Consider the following 14,130-nt stretch of genomic DNA (forward strand, 5'->3'; position numbering starts at 1 on the left):
GAAATGTATTGAGGATCATTTGAGCCCAGCTTCTCAATATTGTAGAAGGAACTTACAAATATGGAAGGAGAAAAAAACAAGAATAAATTCTAGATGGAAGCATGTGTGCTTGTGTGTGGGTGTGTACATGCACAGTCACACATGTATTCTCCACCTTTGATGATGGAGAAGACCTAAAAACAGTGGCACTCCAATAGCAATGTGCATACCTAGCTCCAGATTTTGGTTTCTAAATACCTTTTACCACTGAAAAGAAACAGGGCTTCCCAAAGGGAAAGTTCAAAATGAGCTTGGAACATTTAGCTGTGGCAAAAATAAGGACATGTTCAGAGAATGATGAAGACTATTGAAAGGACTCTTGCTGGCCAAATCTAAACATTAAAATATGCGTGAGAGTAACAAATTATAATCAGTTGAACAAAATAGGAAAAGTGGGTTTATATTTATATGATCAAATAAATAGGCCTCATCCTACCAGTTTGCTAGAAATTAGTCTCAAACCTGTGAGCATGGTCATTCTCACTCTTATTTTTCCCAGGTACTAGAACTGGAGAATGGAAAGCCTGAGTGTGTGTGTGCAGGGGAGGAAGGGGAGAGGCATCTGGTCATGGGGACAGCTCTGTACAGAGTTTGCTGTTGAGATGTCCAGGGGCTAGACTCACATGGCTTGGATCCCACAAATTTCAGCTTCTTTCACGCAACGCTAAACACATGGTAATATTTGTGTGGCTACTTCGGGTTTCATTTCCTTGAAAGTACCCCACAGCTCTTCCGTATCTAAGGATGCTTTCTTCTGAGTATACCAGGGAAGCAGAGTACAAGTTACTGTCTTTATACCCCATGTACGCCTCCACTTCTTCTCCAACCTGGAACCCTGAAAAGAGTCTCATTCTGAAAGGCAGAAAATCATTCTCCAAGATTCTCATGCAAATTCCCTTCTCCTCACTCTGGGAATAGCATTCATGAACAAAATTAAAGAATACTCAGGCTATCTCTTCATTTTGCTACTTCCCTCCCTGTGATGGGTTATATGCTTTAGTGGGAGTAAGATAGAAAGGATAATACCAAGAGATATAAACATTTAAGAAGAAGAAAGAGAAGAAGAGAAAAGAAGAGATTCTGCCACAGAAAGAAGGGGAAAAGCCAGGAAAAGAACTGACCTATTCTTGTCTTCCTTTTCTGAAACAACATAGGCTACATGGTAGAAGCACTAGGCTTTGTAAGAACCTGCAGGAGGCATTTGTCTTACTCCCAAGGTGTTTGTCCTCCCCATCTCCCCCAAATCCCACCTGCCACCAGGGACCAAGAGAGAAAACCTGGAATAGGAGAGGAATTTTCCTTACACATGCAGAAGGCAGAACCATGTGTTTGCAATCTGAAATGTGGCTTTTTAGGAAACCATTGTAAAGAGGTTGAGGCAACAATATCATTCAGAGATTGGGGCCAGAAAGACAAGCAATCTCTATAGGAATTCATTGCAGAAGTCATAGCCCCGGCAGCACCTGAAGTCCACCAAGTAGACACTCCATTTTATTTTGTCCACATTAGCACAGCTCTTCAGGCAACCCATGAAGGTTAACCATGGAGTACCATCACCTGCAGACCGAAGAAACAGATTAGCAAAGAGGCTTCTGCAAAGAAACTTCTTTCCAACACATACCATCATATAAGAACACCTTTGTGTGTAGGTCAAGTCTCTAGTTTTCAAATGTGAAGAACTGCAAGATGCTATAAGTTGAGGGCTTCCCAGAAGAAAAACAATGGCAGAGAAGTTTGAAAAATTTCTTGGGGGTGGGGAGGTCATGACAGCAGCATCTGAGGGAATTTCCAAAGCTGGATATTTCAGTGGAGAATCTTAACACTGGTTTAAGTAAGGGTGATAAATGCCAACAGATCACTTGGCATGAAGGGTTGGAAAATAGAGAGGGCCCTTTAGATAGTAACTGTTGCTGGCACTGACCATTCCCCATGGAAGTCCAGGTAGGGACAGACAAGGAACTGCCCTCCACACTCCAACAACCACCTATTCTCCACTGGCCATATTGTGCCTCCCCTCTCCACTCCATGCAGTCTTCCTGCTTTCTGCAAGCTGCTCAAAATACTGGTTTCATAGCTACTGATTTCCACCCCGTGGTGACCACCTCCATCTATTTGTCATTATGGCCTATGTTAAGGTAGAGAGAGCAATCATCCCAGGGCTGAGGCTGCCTGTGGCAAAATACGGTCCCTGCTTTTTCCTACAGCTCATATGTCCCAGTCAGCTTTCCCCACCTCATCCCACAACTTACGCTTGAAAATCCTCCCAGTTGTGCAAGACTCTTCTCTTGTTATAGTGCATATTCCTCTGCCTCTGGAGCACTTCTCTCCTGGAAACTTGAGGTGGCACATCCTACACTGAACGATTCCTGTAAGATGGGTTGTTCAGTCAAGAAATAGAAGCGAGAAGCAATCTCACACTGCCATGAGAAAACCCATCTCCCCTTTCAGGTCTGAAGTCTGCTTGAAGCCCAGAAATCTTTACAGAGACCCATTAAATGTGGCCATCTGCCTCTATTGAGAGAGGCTAAGCCAGGAAAGGGACTGTAGTTAATGGTCTCAGGGGTTTAGGCTGGAAAAACGGGAGAAGAAAGAAAAGTGGAGGGATAAGGAAAAGAACTAAATCAAGACGGAAATAATCAGGCCCTCTCCAGACTCACCAGGATAATGATCTTCATCAACAAATACTTCCTGATCTGTATTGGCAAAGAGAAACAAAATCAATCTGCAACTTTGAGCTTTAGCCCTGCACAGAGCCCCTGGGATGCATGGACACATGGGGTCCATCCTGTGCTTTTCACCTGGGACCACTGCAGGCTCTTTCTGTCCCTCCAAAGCCTCGGCCCATGCCTCCTGGCATCTCTGCACCTCTTCTCTCCTTTCAATTCCCCTTCAGATACCCTACCCATCACTTTAGGGTGTAGCACAGACCAGAAGAGAGATAGATGTACCTCTTCCCCTCATTCCCTTCTTAATTGACCCATGTGGCTTTCTTATCTCTGTGTGCCTGGAAGCTGACAATGGGGAAAAGCTTTTGAAATTCGTGAGGCTGCTTCACTTTGGTTTGGCCAACTAGTTAGTGGCTGTGAAGTCAGTATCCCACTCTCTCCTTTCCTTTTGCTTGCCTTTCATTACAGTCACTCTCAGCCTTGTCAGCTGCTGTTCATGTTATTTTGTCAAACTTCAAATCAGCTCCCACCCCAGCCCATCCTGCTGTAAGAGGTTGCTGAGTGTTGAAATTCAAGGGCTATCTCTGGGTTCCTCTCAACACCCAATGCCCACACTACCTGGCTCATCTCTGCCCTCCTCCCTTCTCCCCCCACCCACACCACGATCCATTTATACTCACAGGGATGTTCACTCTCTGCCAGTGACCCAGACAGGACTGTTGGGGGAAAAAACACATACTCTGCAGACCTCATTGTTACAAATGCCGCCTCACAGCTTCTATGAAAATCTTCTTAATACACTTATTTCCTGCTATAAGGGAAAGTGTCCCAGGGATGTGGTGCACTGTGAGTGGAAGGCATGGTATTAGAATAGTAATATGAGGGGCATGAGGGTGCTTCAGTCAGTTGAGACTCCGACTTCAGCTTAACTCATGATCTCACGGTTCATGAGTCGGAGCCCTGTGCTGGGCTCTGTGCTGACAGAGCCTGAAGCCTGCTTTGGATTCTGTGTCTCCTTTTCTCTCTGTCCCTCCCCTGCTCATGCTCTGCCTTTCTGTCTCTTAAAAATAAAATAAACATTAAAAATTTTTTAAAAAATAATGGTCATATGGTTCCCAGAAGAGGACTTTTGTCACAGGAGCCCTGACCCATTCCAGTATCCTGGACACAGCTCACCAACTGTCAGCCCTAGGGACTCACCTCTAATGTAGCAGAGCAGGATGGGGAGTCCCAGCAACAGGGGCTTGTTCATTTTGGAAAGAAAGGAGAAAGTTAGGGCAAGAAGCTGCCAGGTGTCTATTTATACCTCTGCCAGTTTGGGTTTCCCTAGGAAGGGTCAGGTGTGGGACACTGTGGAAGTCCTTGAAAGGCATACTCTTCTCCTAGGGAAACCAGTGACTCTGCGGTTTCTCTTTTTGGAGAACTGGGTAGAAGAGGGGACAGCTGACCTGACTTATTTCAAGCCAACTACTCAGAGAGGTGGCTGAAGGTACAATTCCCATGGAGGGGATTGAGCTGGTGGATTCTAAGAACAGTCATACCTGGTATCTCGTTCTAAGCCTTCTGGTCGTTTCTTTCAGCGATTCCTGTACTTTTAACAGGTAGTAATGGAAGTTGCAGCCTCCTCTCTGCTGTCATCGCAAGGAATTGGGGGAAATGTCTGTGCTTGTGGTTAGGGCAGAGCAATATGGCAGAGAAACAGCAACTACAAGGAAGCAGATTGCAATGGGACACAATTTAGGGCCACGGCAGCAAAGAGGGATCTTGGTCTAACCAGATATTGGCTCAAAAGATAGGGGACTATGAGAGTGATGTGTGGAGGAGATTTTCTCTACGATATATTGGAGGCTATTATTACATACCAAAAGAGAGAATGGCATCCTCCTACAGGGAGGAAGGAGGAAGTTAACTGCTTACCCAGGATACACGGGATCCTGGCAAAGCTTTTGTACACACGTACTCACACATACAAACACCATCACTGATTTTTGTGTTCTGCATGTTTATGAACAGATGTTTCCCTTTCCCTCCTCTCATTGCCCTGGAATTTAGTATCTTCTCTTCCATCTTCACGTTCCTTTCTCTGACCTTTTGAGATCTTCTTTTTTTACCGCCTAAGAATTCCATATCTCATTTTTTGGCTAATGGCAGCCCACAAGGAGGGAGAGAATGTTCTCCTCCTTTGTCTCATCAGAAACTGTCTCTTTCCATGATTACACTTCTGTGCTATGATTACACCACTTTTCCTAAAGCAGCATTTCCCTCTCCCAGCCTGAGCGATCTTGGATCACTAAGCTGGATTCCTACCGTACATGTGAACCCTATTTCATGGACATACTTTTCTCTTCAAGTCCCCTTAAGTTCATACTTCCAGTCTTAGTTTCTCACAATATCTGATTTTCTTACAGGGACCCCTCTTTCCTTTTCTCTGTGCCCCTAACTCTGCTATTTTCTTAGGGCCCCACCTAATTCATTTTATGTCGTACATTTCACATCTATGACTTAAAAGTATTCAGGAATCGATCCCTTTTGCCTGTTGCTCTGACATTTATTTAAGTCTGTCACAACCCCTTTGCTCATGATAATCTTCTCACCACCACGGAGTTCTGGGAGTACAATTGTTAGTCCAGAAGAGGAGCTCAGATACTCAACTCTGAGAGTGGCTAAAGAGGCACCCAACTATGTCTCTATGTGTATGACTAGGAGATGTTTCAGTTACGTGCTAGCATTTTTGGTTTGCATTTCCAATGTTGTCATATAAAACAGTAAGAAAAAATGTTTTTTTTAATAGAAATTCACTTTCCAATCAGTTATCATTATTTTAAAAAGAAACAGACTACTATATCTCTACTACCACACAGGGAATACAGCAAAATGTCCAGAAAATAATTAGTAGTTGTGATATTTTCACATAACATTTTTTACTAGGTTAACGGGGCTGGAGGTGACCACCACCAGGGTTTGAGGAATGAGACCTTCGCTTAGGCAGATCCAACATATGAGGAAGGTCAACGAAATGAAGAACTCCAATTATTGTTCTATTTAAGCGCCTGGAGCCTTAAGCTCCTGGGGCTTCTCCAGGACCCACAAGGGTTGTGCTGATGATCTAGCAGGGAAAGAACAGTTTCTTCTAAATTACAGTTTGAAGAATGGTCAGACCAGGACAGTCTGTCTCTTTTCCCTCAGGCCAGTGGTCAGTACAGCCTTGGGTGACTGAGACTGGATGAAATCAGAGAACTTCTACCCTATTGAGGGCTATGGGAACAGGAAATTTTCAGACAATCTGAGCAGGTCCAAGAAAGAACATAAAAGGAATGTCTTTGGGGAGACTTCACATGTGTATTTTTTTTTCTATCATGAGATTTGCCATCCCCAAGGATATCCTGGGAATCTCAGAATTGTTCAGTGTGTCCACAGCTCCTAAGAGAGTTCCCTCTTATAATGCTAAGGGCTAGAGAAAAGACCATGGACAGCGACATGACTAGGGAAGTAAGTCTAGGTTTCATGGGAGCAGAAGTAACCAATAGTTTATCCATTGTCCCTGTTACTGCTACAGCTTAGATAAAATCTCCTATACTTTCAATATGCTGTATCAATCTAACTCTCACCAGGTGAACTCATTCAAAGGACTTAAGGAGAAATTAAAGAATCCTTTTCTATGTCCATGGTACGTTCACCAGAACACAAAGGCCATGCTCCAAGACCTCTTTGCAAACTGCAGACACCTCCATGGTGGCACGTAGCCCTCTGTATGGCTGAGTTTATGACATGCTATTTAAATGAATCCCTTCATATTATAAAAATAATCTCTGTGCTCAGAGACTGTCCCCCACCAGTTGACCAAAGCAGATTTCCCCCGTTATTTCCTCTGTATGAGTGTGTATATGTGGGTGTGGAGTTTTTATATTGATGAACAATGATAAACATACCAAGAAAGGTAGAAAACATAAGTGCATGTTTTAATCATTGAAAAGTAAACTATGTGACAGTGAAAGAGGTCATGAAATTGAATATTACCAAAACCACAGAATGTTCCCCACACATAGTGCTCTTTCCTAACTACATTCTCCTTTTCTTCATAGGGGGAAACATTATCCTTTCTCTTATGGAATTTAACCATTTTTTTTGTTTTATAGTTTTACCACACTGTATTTTTGCTTGTTTTTGAATACTGATATAAATAGAATTAAAGGGTAGGCACCCTAAGAATTATTCACGTTTTTCTATAAAGCTTTACATTTTTTCAATGTTGTATTCCATTATTTGAATTTTAGGGCTGAGAACCTTTCAGTAACAATAGAAAACATCAGCTCAGAGATTCAAGAAGCCTAAAAAAATCCTGAGCAAGAAATAATTTAACATGCAGCATTATTCCAGCATTCTTCTCAGAACGACAACAAACAATCCTAAAATTTGTATGGAATCACAAAAGACCTGAAGAGCCAAAGTAATGTTGAAAAAGAAAACCAAAGAAGGAGGCATCACAATCCCAGACTTTAGACTGTATTACAAATCTGTCATCATCAAGACAGTATGGTATAGATACTAGACCTATGGAATAAAGAACCCTGAATTGGACCCACAAATGTATGGCCATCTAATTTTTGATGAAGCAGGAGAGAGTATCCAATGGAAAAATGACGGTATCTTTAGCAAATGATGCTCAGAGAACTGGACAACAACATGCAGAAGAATGAATCTGAACCACTTTCTTACACCACACACAAAAATAAACTCGAAACGGATGAAAGACCAAAATGTGAGACATGAAACCATCAAAACCCTAGAGGAGAAAACAGGCAACAACCTCTTTGACCTCAGCCGCAGCAAGTTCTTACTCAACATGTCTCTGAAAGCAAGGGAAATAAAAGCAAAAATGAACTATTGAGACCTCATCCAGATAAAAAGCTTCTGCACAGCAAACAATCAACAAAACTAAAAGGCAACTGAGAGAATGGGAGAAGATATATGCAAATGACATATTGGATAAAAGGTTAGTATCCAAAATCTATAAAGGACTTACCAAACTCAATACCTGAAAAACAAATAATCCAGTGAAGAAATGGGCAGAAGACATGAATAGACATTTTTCCAAAGAAGACATTCAGATGGCCAACAGACACATGAAAAGATGCTCAACATCGATCATCATCTGGGAAATACAAATCAAAACCACACTGAGATACCACCTCACACCAGTTAGAGTGGTTAAAATGAACTTGTTTTGCTTGTTGGGGGTGTTTGCTTATTTAATACATTCCGTCAAGGACAGAAATTACATGATGCTGTCTGTAATGGCCAACTGTGGAAAGAAGGTAGCAGGTTTTCAAAGACCAGGGATTATAAAAATATGGTAAGATTTTTTAAAACTCTTGCAATATTCCTGTATTTGAAGTGATTAACAGTAAAACAGCAAAACTGAAATATATGGAGGAAGCTTGGGGGCCTATTTCATGGCCAGGGATCAATGGAGAAAATCTCTAAAAGATGCAATGGATAGTGGCAGTCTGGGGAGAGAAGAAAGATGGTGGGGCCCCTAGATCATTGTGGGGAAGACTGAGGGGTCCTGGGAAGCCTCCAGAGCAGGGTGGTGCTCTCTCTCCTGCTTGAGCCTCTGTAGACACCCCTGCTCAACCTGCTCCCTAGGCTTGCACAATGGAGAACCTTCCCCAGTTCCTGGCAGAAGTTTTATTCTGTCTTGCACATGCTTTCTCCCTCTCTTCCTTCCTAGGAAAGTGCCTACACAACTTCAGGTGTTGGTACAAATGTTCCTTCTTCCAGGAGTCCTCCCCTGACTCAGAACGGCTGAGAACCATGATATGAGCATAGTCTTAACTTGGACTCTTCTTCCTCTCCCATTCCACATTGAACTAGTGACAGAGTCCCACATGTTCAGACTGTTACTACTATCATTCCCTTCTGCATTCCCTCTTTGCTGTGTTGTTATGACCTTCATAACAGGCTTCACCTGCTGCCTACTCTTTTCTCAGTATGGAACAATTTATTGAGTTCAGTCTATGGAAATGGAGTCTTATGAACACTGGATTGGAGAAGAAAGCTTTGCCTCTGCCCCTTCACGTAAAGGAAGGCTGCTATTCCAAGGCTGGGATGCTGAAGCTGCTTGGAGGAATGAAGGAGGAAGGATCTAGGAGCTGGAAGGAGAGACTGTGTTAAGCACTTCAACCTGGGGGAAGATGCAGAGGAAGGAGTTACATGATAATACTGCAGAAGGAAGGATTGTCTAAAGTCAAGAACAGGACCCCCAAGAGAAATGCATCCCCTAGTCAGGGCCTGAGGTGGTGGTGGGGTGCTCAAATTGGATGCCTGTGCTCAAAGAGGGGAGATAATGCTGGGTGGTTCATGTAGCTCTAGACTGGATGGGAGGTGGGTTATGGACCCAGTAGTTCAGTGGTATGTCATCTTGTTAAGCCTGCAGTCACTGTTCCAGAAACAGCCTGGAAGCCAGCCCTTGGGGTTGGAGGAACAGAACATCTCCTTGGGGCCCTGAGCTGAGGTGGTTTCTGACCATTAAAGTCCAGATGAGCAGTAGTTGAGAGATGAAAAGCTTAATCAGACGAGAAAAGGGAACAAAGAGCACTGAAGTCTTGGCACCATTCAGAGGTGGGCGGGGGCAGGAGTAAGAGCTATGTATAGAAGATACCAGTCTAGGGCTACCTGGGTGGCTCGGTTGGTTAAGCATCCAACTTTGGCTCAGATCATGATCTCGTGGTTCATGGGTTAAAGCTCCACAAGGGCTCAATACTGACAGCTCAGAGCCTGAAGCCTACTTTGGATTCTGTGTCTCCTTTTCTCTCTGCCCCTCCCCTGCTAATGCTCTGTCTCTCTCTTTCTCTCTCTGTCTTGATGGACCCTCTGCTCAGGTCCACTGGGGCACCCACATCTCCACAATTTCAAAACCGTTGCAATAACCAAAAATTATGCATCGCAGGTATAATTGGGCATAATTGGAATCATACTTTTGTTTTTTTAATTATCAAGAAATTTTTTGGCATCATCACTTGTCAGTGGCTTACAAGCATGTCTTTTGTCCCACCCCCTTTTGTCCCACCCCCTACCACTCAGTGCCACCACTGGACTTTATGACACTACCATTATTCCGTCGCCCTCTGTTCTGGGCTTCTCCTCAGAAATCAGCTAGCAGGCACACACCCAACTGCACTCATCCAGGAGGACCCTTAGGGAGCAGCTCCATCAGAACATAAGCTACAAGGTGAAAGCCAGATGACAGAGACTGTGCCTATTTGGCATCATCTCCTTACAAGTAGGCAAACAACAGCTGTACAAAACAATAGCAGCACCACTGCTAATGGTAATGGTGATAGTAATAATAATACCTAGTGATTTGAGTTTCTGGTTTTTATCTTTGCCTTTTGGTACCAAAAACCTGAGGCTATGGACATGATGGGACTTGCTCAGTCCTTGGTCTTCTTGCCCTATTAATTATCTCCTCCAGGGACTGTGTGTCATGGCTATAAGTACCCTCTGTATGTGGATGACCCACAAATCTTCACCTCCCTCCTCGGACCCCCCCATCTTGCCTCTCACCCTCTACATTTGAATGGGCATCTCAAATCCAACATGCCCAAAACCAAACTGTTGATTTCATATCCCATCTCACACCAACATATACACGACCCCCCATTCTACTTCTCTATGTCTTTCTCATATCACTGAATATCTTGTATTTCCCAAATATTCCTCCTATCCTTCCCCTGAGTCCCACCCCCCCAACACACACATATGAGTATGGGTCCCCAACCCCCTACCTCTGTAAAGCTATTCTGTCATTTGTTTAAAAGGTGGTTAAGATTCAAGGGAGCTGCCATTAAAAAAAATACCTTTGGCGCACTGAAAACTTTTAGCATTTGGTATATCTTTTTCATCTAGCCTCATTTTCTCTACTAGATTGTTAGCTCCGCTAAGGACTTAACTGATGTTGACACAGTTTCTCCAGAGTGCTCAGGGCAGGCCTGGGCCAAGGGTAGGAGCTCACGAAGCACCAGTGGACTGATTGTTGCCTGACGAGCAGATATTTCTGGTAATACCCAAGCAGAGGGAAAGCTGATGTGAGCTCTCTCCCATGTCAGCTAGGAAGACGCGGGTTTTGTTTAATAGTTCATTAAACATATTTTGAGAAGTGCCATTTGCCAGGACTGAGCAATGGAAATTAACTGAAACCTTGAGGCAATGGGTCAAGAAAACATATTTCCTACATCCCAATCCCTCAGTCCTGGTACCCTGGGATCCAAAGTGTAGCAGTGAGGCTCAGGACAACCAGAGCCTAAGGCTGAGAAACGAGCCAGTCAAGAAGGGTGTAGGTGTCTCTGCCCACGGGCCATTCCATCCACCTGCCACTAAAGTGCATAGTGACCATCCTGAGAAAAAACCAGCTCAAAAAGATGACAGAGAGTACCCCAGAAAGGGAAACAGAAGAAGATGCCAGAGGGTAGTGGCACAGACCTCGAACCCCACACCCAGGATAATTGAAATGATTAAATTCCAGTAAAATAGACACAAGACAAAGTCATGAAAAATACAGACTTTCCCCCAACACCAAGCTCTGAGACTACAGCTTATACCCCCTCCTTAGCTTGCCCCACTTGCCCCGAGGGTACCCCAAAGAATCCTCGTCATAAAGGGGCCACCTCCGCCTCCATTGCTTCTCCTTAAATTGACCATCACCACATTCAAAGTGATTAAAAGTTAGTGCTGTGACTCATAGGTCTAACAAGAGAAACCTAACAGAGGACCATGGGGAGGGGAAGAGGGAAAGAGAGCTGGGGAGAGTGAGGGACAGAAATCATGAGAGACTATTTAATACTGAAAATGAACCGTGGACTGAAGGGGGAGGGGGAGGGAGGGAAGGGGTGATGGTCATGGTGGGGGGCACTTGTGGGGAGAAGCACTGGGTGTTATATGGAAACCAATTCGACAATAAACTATTTAAAAAAATAGTTAGTGCTTGGAGTTACGCAGACTTGGGTATGAGTCCCAGCTCTGCCACTTGGCAGAAATGACACATATGTGAGAGATTTAATGTCACTGGGCCTCAGTTTCTCATCAGAAAAGGGAATAATAACATTGACATGATACTTAAATGAGATAATACATACAAAATCAAGCACACTGCTTGACACACTGTGACTATCCAGTGCCTCTTTTATCATTATTAGTATCACACCTATTTTGTGGTTGGGCCCAGTGGCACGGGCCTGGCTCACTGCCAACAGTCACTTCTTTGAGTATTTTCTTTATTTTTTAATTTTTAAAAACGTTTATTCATTTTTAAGAGACAGAGAGAGACAGAGACTGAGTCGGGAAGGGGCAGAGAGAAAGACGGAGACACAGAATCTGAAGCAGGCTCCAGGCTCTGAGCTGTCGGCACAGGGCCCAAAGCAGGGCTTGAACTCATGAACTGTGAGATCATGACGTGAGCTGAAGTCAGATGCTTAACCACCTGAGCTACCCAGGCACCCCTTCTTTGTGTGTTTCCAAGAATGTCTGAGATCTTCAATAACTATGTATGGGAATATCTTGGAGGGCCCTGTATTCAAAACACCTCTGACAGTTGGTAGAGCATGCGACTTTTGACCTCAAGGGTTGTGAGTTCAAGCCCCACCCCGGGTGTAGAAATTACTTAAAAAAATAAAATCTTAAAAAACAAAAAATGAACTGAACACCTCAGTAGGAAATAGCTTCCCAAGTTTCTTTCTTAGCCAAGGCAACAGTTTAGGGAAATGGCACTGACTTCTGGGGTCAAGTGGGAGCCCTGAGGTGCTGGGAACAGACGAAGAGCCCCTCTCTGAGGTGCCCTGATGCCTCCTCTTCCTCAGATTCTGCAGGCAGTTGTATTCGGACACACTCCTTGAGTCCCGACTACACAGGCAGCTGGAAAACCCTCAGACCTGGGTTTCTGAAAAGATTCCTGCTACGTTACTTCTCTGGCTAAAGATGGCCAACATGTTTTCCCCTCATTCTCTTGGTGGGGGGTTTGCCATAAATAGTACGAGATGGGGAGGACTTGGGGCTGGGCATAGGGCTGGGGGTAATAAGTTTGGAAGCCCCAGCCCCATCTCCAACTGGGCCCCAACCACCCAAAATTATGGTGGAGACTAAAGAGATTGAACGGTGTCTCACAACAGCACAAGGCTCTGAGATTCCCCTTCCCCCTCAGGTCACACCTTCTCAGAGCTCTGTTTCCTCACCTCGAAAATAACCTCCCTCTGAGGTTTGTGGTTGGGAGCTAATGAGATCATGTACCCTTGTTCTGACCCCAGGCGTCCAGGGTTTCGTCTCCTGTACCTCACTGTAACGAGTCCCTTCGGCACCATCCTACGCATTGCTACCAGAACACTCCCTCCTCAGAAACGGAACTCCTGGTGCTTTGGGCAATGACAAGGATCTTTCTCAGGTTCTGAGAGAGAAGAGTGAAAACAGGCGAAGAGGGGGTGGGGTCATCCAGGAGGCCTAAAGAAGGAATAATACTCAAGAGGCCCCCCCCAGGAGAGAGAGAGTTGTTGCAGGACAAAAAAGTGGAAGACTGCCTTCCAAACTGGCCCCGGCCCCCTTCTGGCAGGACCTAAGAAGGCAGATGCCTTTCCTTAAAAGACAGAGTACTTGGATCCCTCTGCTTTCTCTGTAAGTCCACGCGCTCTTGTCTAGCGTCTCCAGCCCAGTTTTCTCTCAGGGTGCAAAGCCTCTTCAGCACTACGGTCTTACTCACAGGCTGTATCCATAACTGTAAGAGTCTACGCAGTAGAATCAGATCGATTGTGATTCAAATCCCAGCTCTTCCGTTTATGAAGAGTCTTCAGCTTCTATGAATGGGGATGATGCGCAAGGTGCTCAGTGCAGTGTTGGGTGACACCCCGAAGTACTCAGCTCTAGGCTAAAACCCCATAAATGTGGTTCTCCCCAGGACACAATCTCACTGTGCGAATCTGCCTGATCCTTTTTGTCACACCAGACTCCCGCAGGCAATTTCACACCACGTTTCCCATCCTGCACTCTGGCCCTCAGCCGGTTGTAAACCAATTAGATATACTAGCTGTACACCAGCAACTGCTCTAATTGCTTTACATATAGTAACTCATATAAGCATAACGAGCTTCTGCAGCGGATACTATTATCATCTCCCTGTTACCATTCAGGAAATGGAACCTTCGAGAAATTACTAATTTGACCAAGATCAGACAGCTTTCAGTAGGGATTCAAAACGCAGAATGTCTGGCTCAGAAGAGATCTTCTTACCCAGTAAGCTACATGCCTTCCTCCCCTTTCACTAAGGAAAGCAAGCTAATCCTGTGTTCTTGCCTTGCTTCCTGGTCTCTTGCACACTGATCGGCCTCTCTGGATTTCCTTGCAGACCTCCGTGCTCTAGTGTATTTTAACATTCAACTTATTA

The 14,130-nt window shown here is 44.5% G+C and overlaps 1 protein-coding gene across 1 annotated transcript; it reads right to left on the bottom strand.

Moving 5' to 3' along the window:
- Positions 1 to 1,130: 1,130 nt before the first annotated feature.
- Positions 1,131 to 6,436, bottom strand: PATE1 (prostate and testis expressed 1). Its single transcript, XM_029915656.1, has 7 exons — positions 6,377 to 6,436; positions 4,247 to 4,336; positions 3,906 to 3,948; positions 3,386 to 3,421; positions 2,697 to 2,732; positions 2,289 to 2,405; positions 1,131 to 1,596 (listed from the first exon to the last, which is right to left on the bottom strand). The coding sequence occupies exons 1-7, from the start codon at positions 6,434 to 6,436 to the stop codon at positions 1,463 to 1,465; spliced, it is 516 nt and encodes a 171-aa protein (XP_029771516.1). The 3' UTR covers positions 1,131 to 1,462.
- Between the last annotated feature and the right edge of the window lie 7,694 nt (positions 6,437 to 14,130).

Source organism: Suricata suricatta, chromosome 11 (assembly GCF_006229205.1).
Source record: "Suricata suricatta isolate VVHF042 chromosome 11, meerkat_22Aug2017_6uvM2_HiC, whole genome shotgun sequence".
NCBI classification, from domain to species: Eukaryota; Metazoa; Chordata; class Mammalia; order Carnivora; family Herpestidae; genus Suricata; species Suricata suricatta.

Excerpts from the sequence above, each read along its gene's own strand:
- PATE1 (XM_029915656.1), bottom strand. The coding sequence starts at position 6,436 with ATGGAGGTGTCTGCAGTTTGCAAAGAGGTCTTGGAGCATGGCCTTTGT. Across the intron at positions 3,949-4,246 it reads GGCTTAGAACGAGATACCAG|CCCCTGTTGCTGGGACTCCC; the intron begins GTATGACTGTTC and ends AAAATGAACAAG. Across the intron at positions 3,422-3,905 it reads CCTGCTCTGCTACATTAGAG|TCCTGTCTGGGTCACTGGCA; the intron begins GTGAGTCCCTAG and ends TTCCCCCAACAG.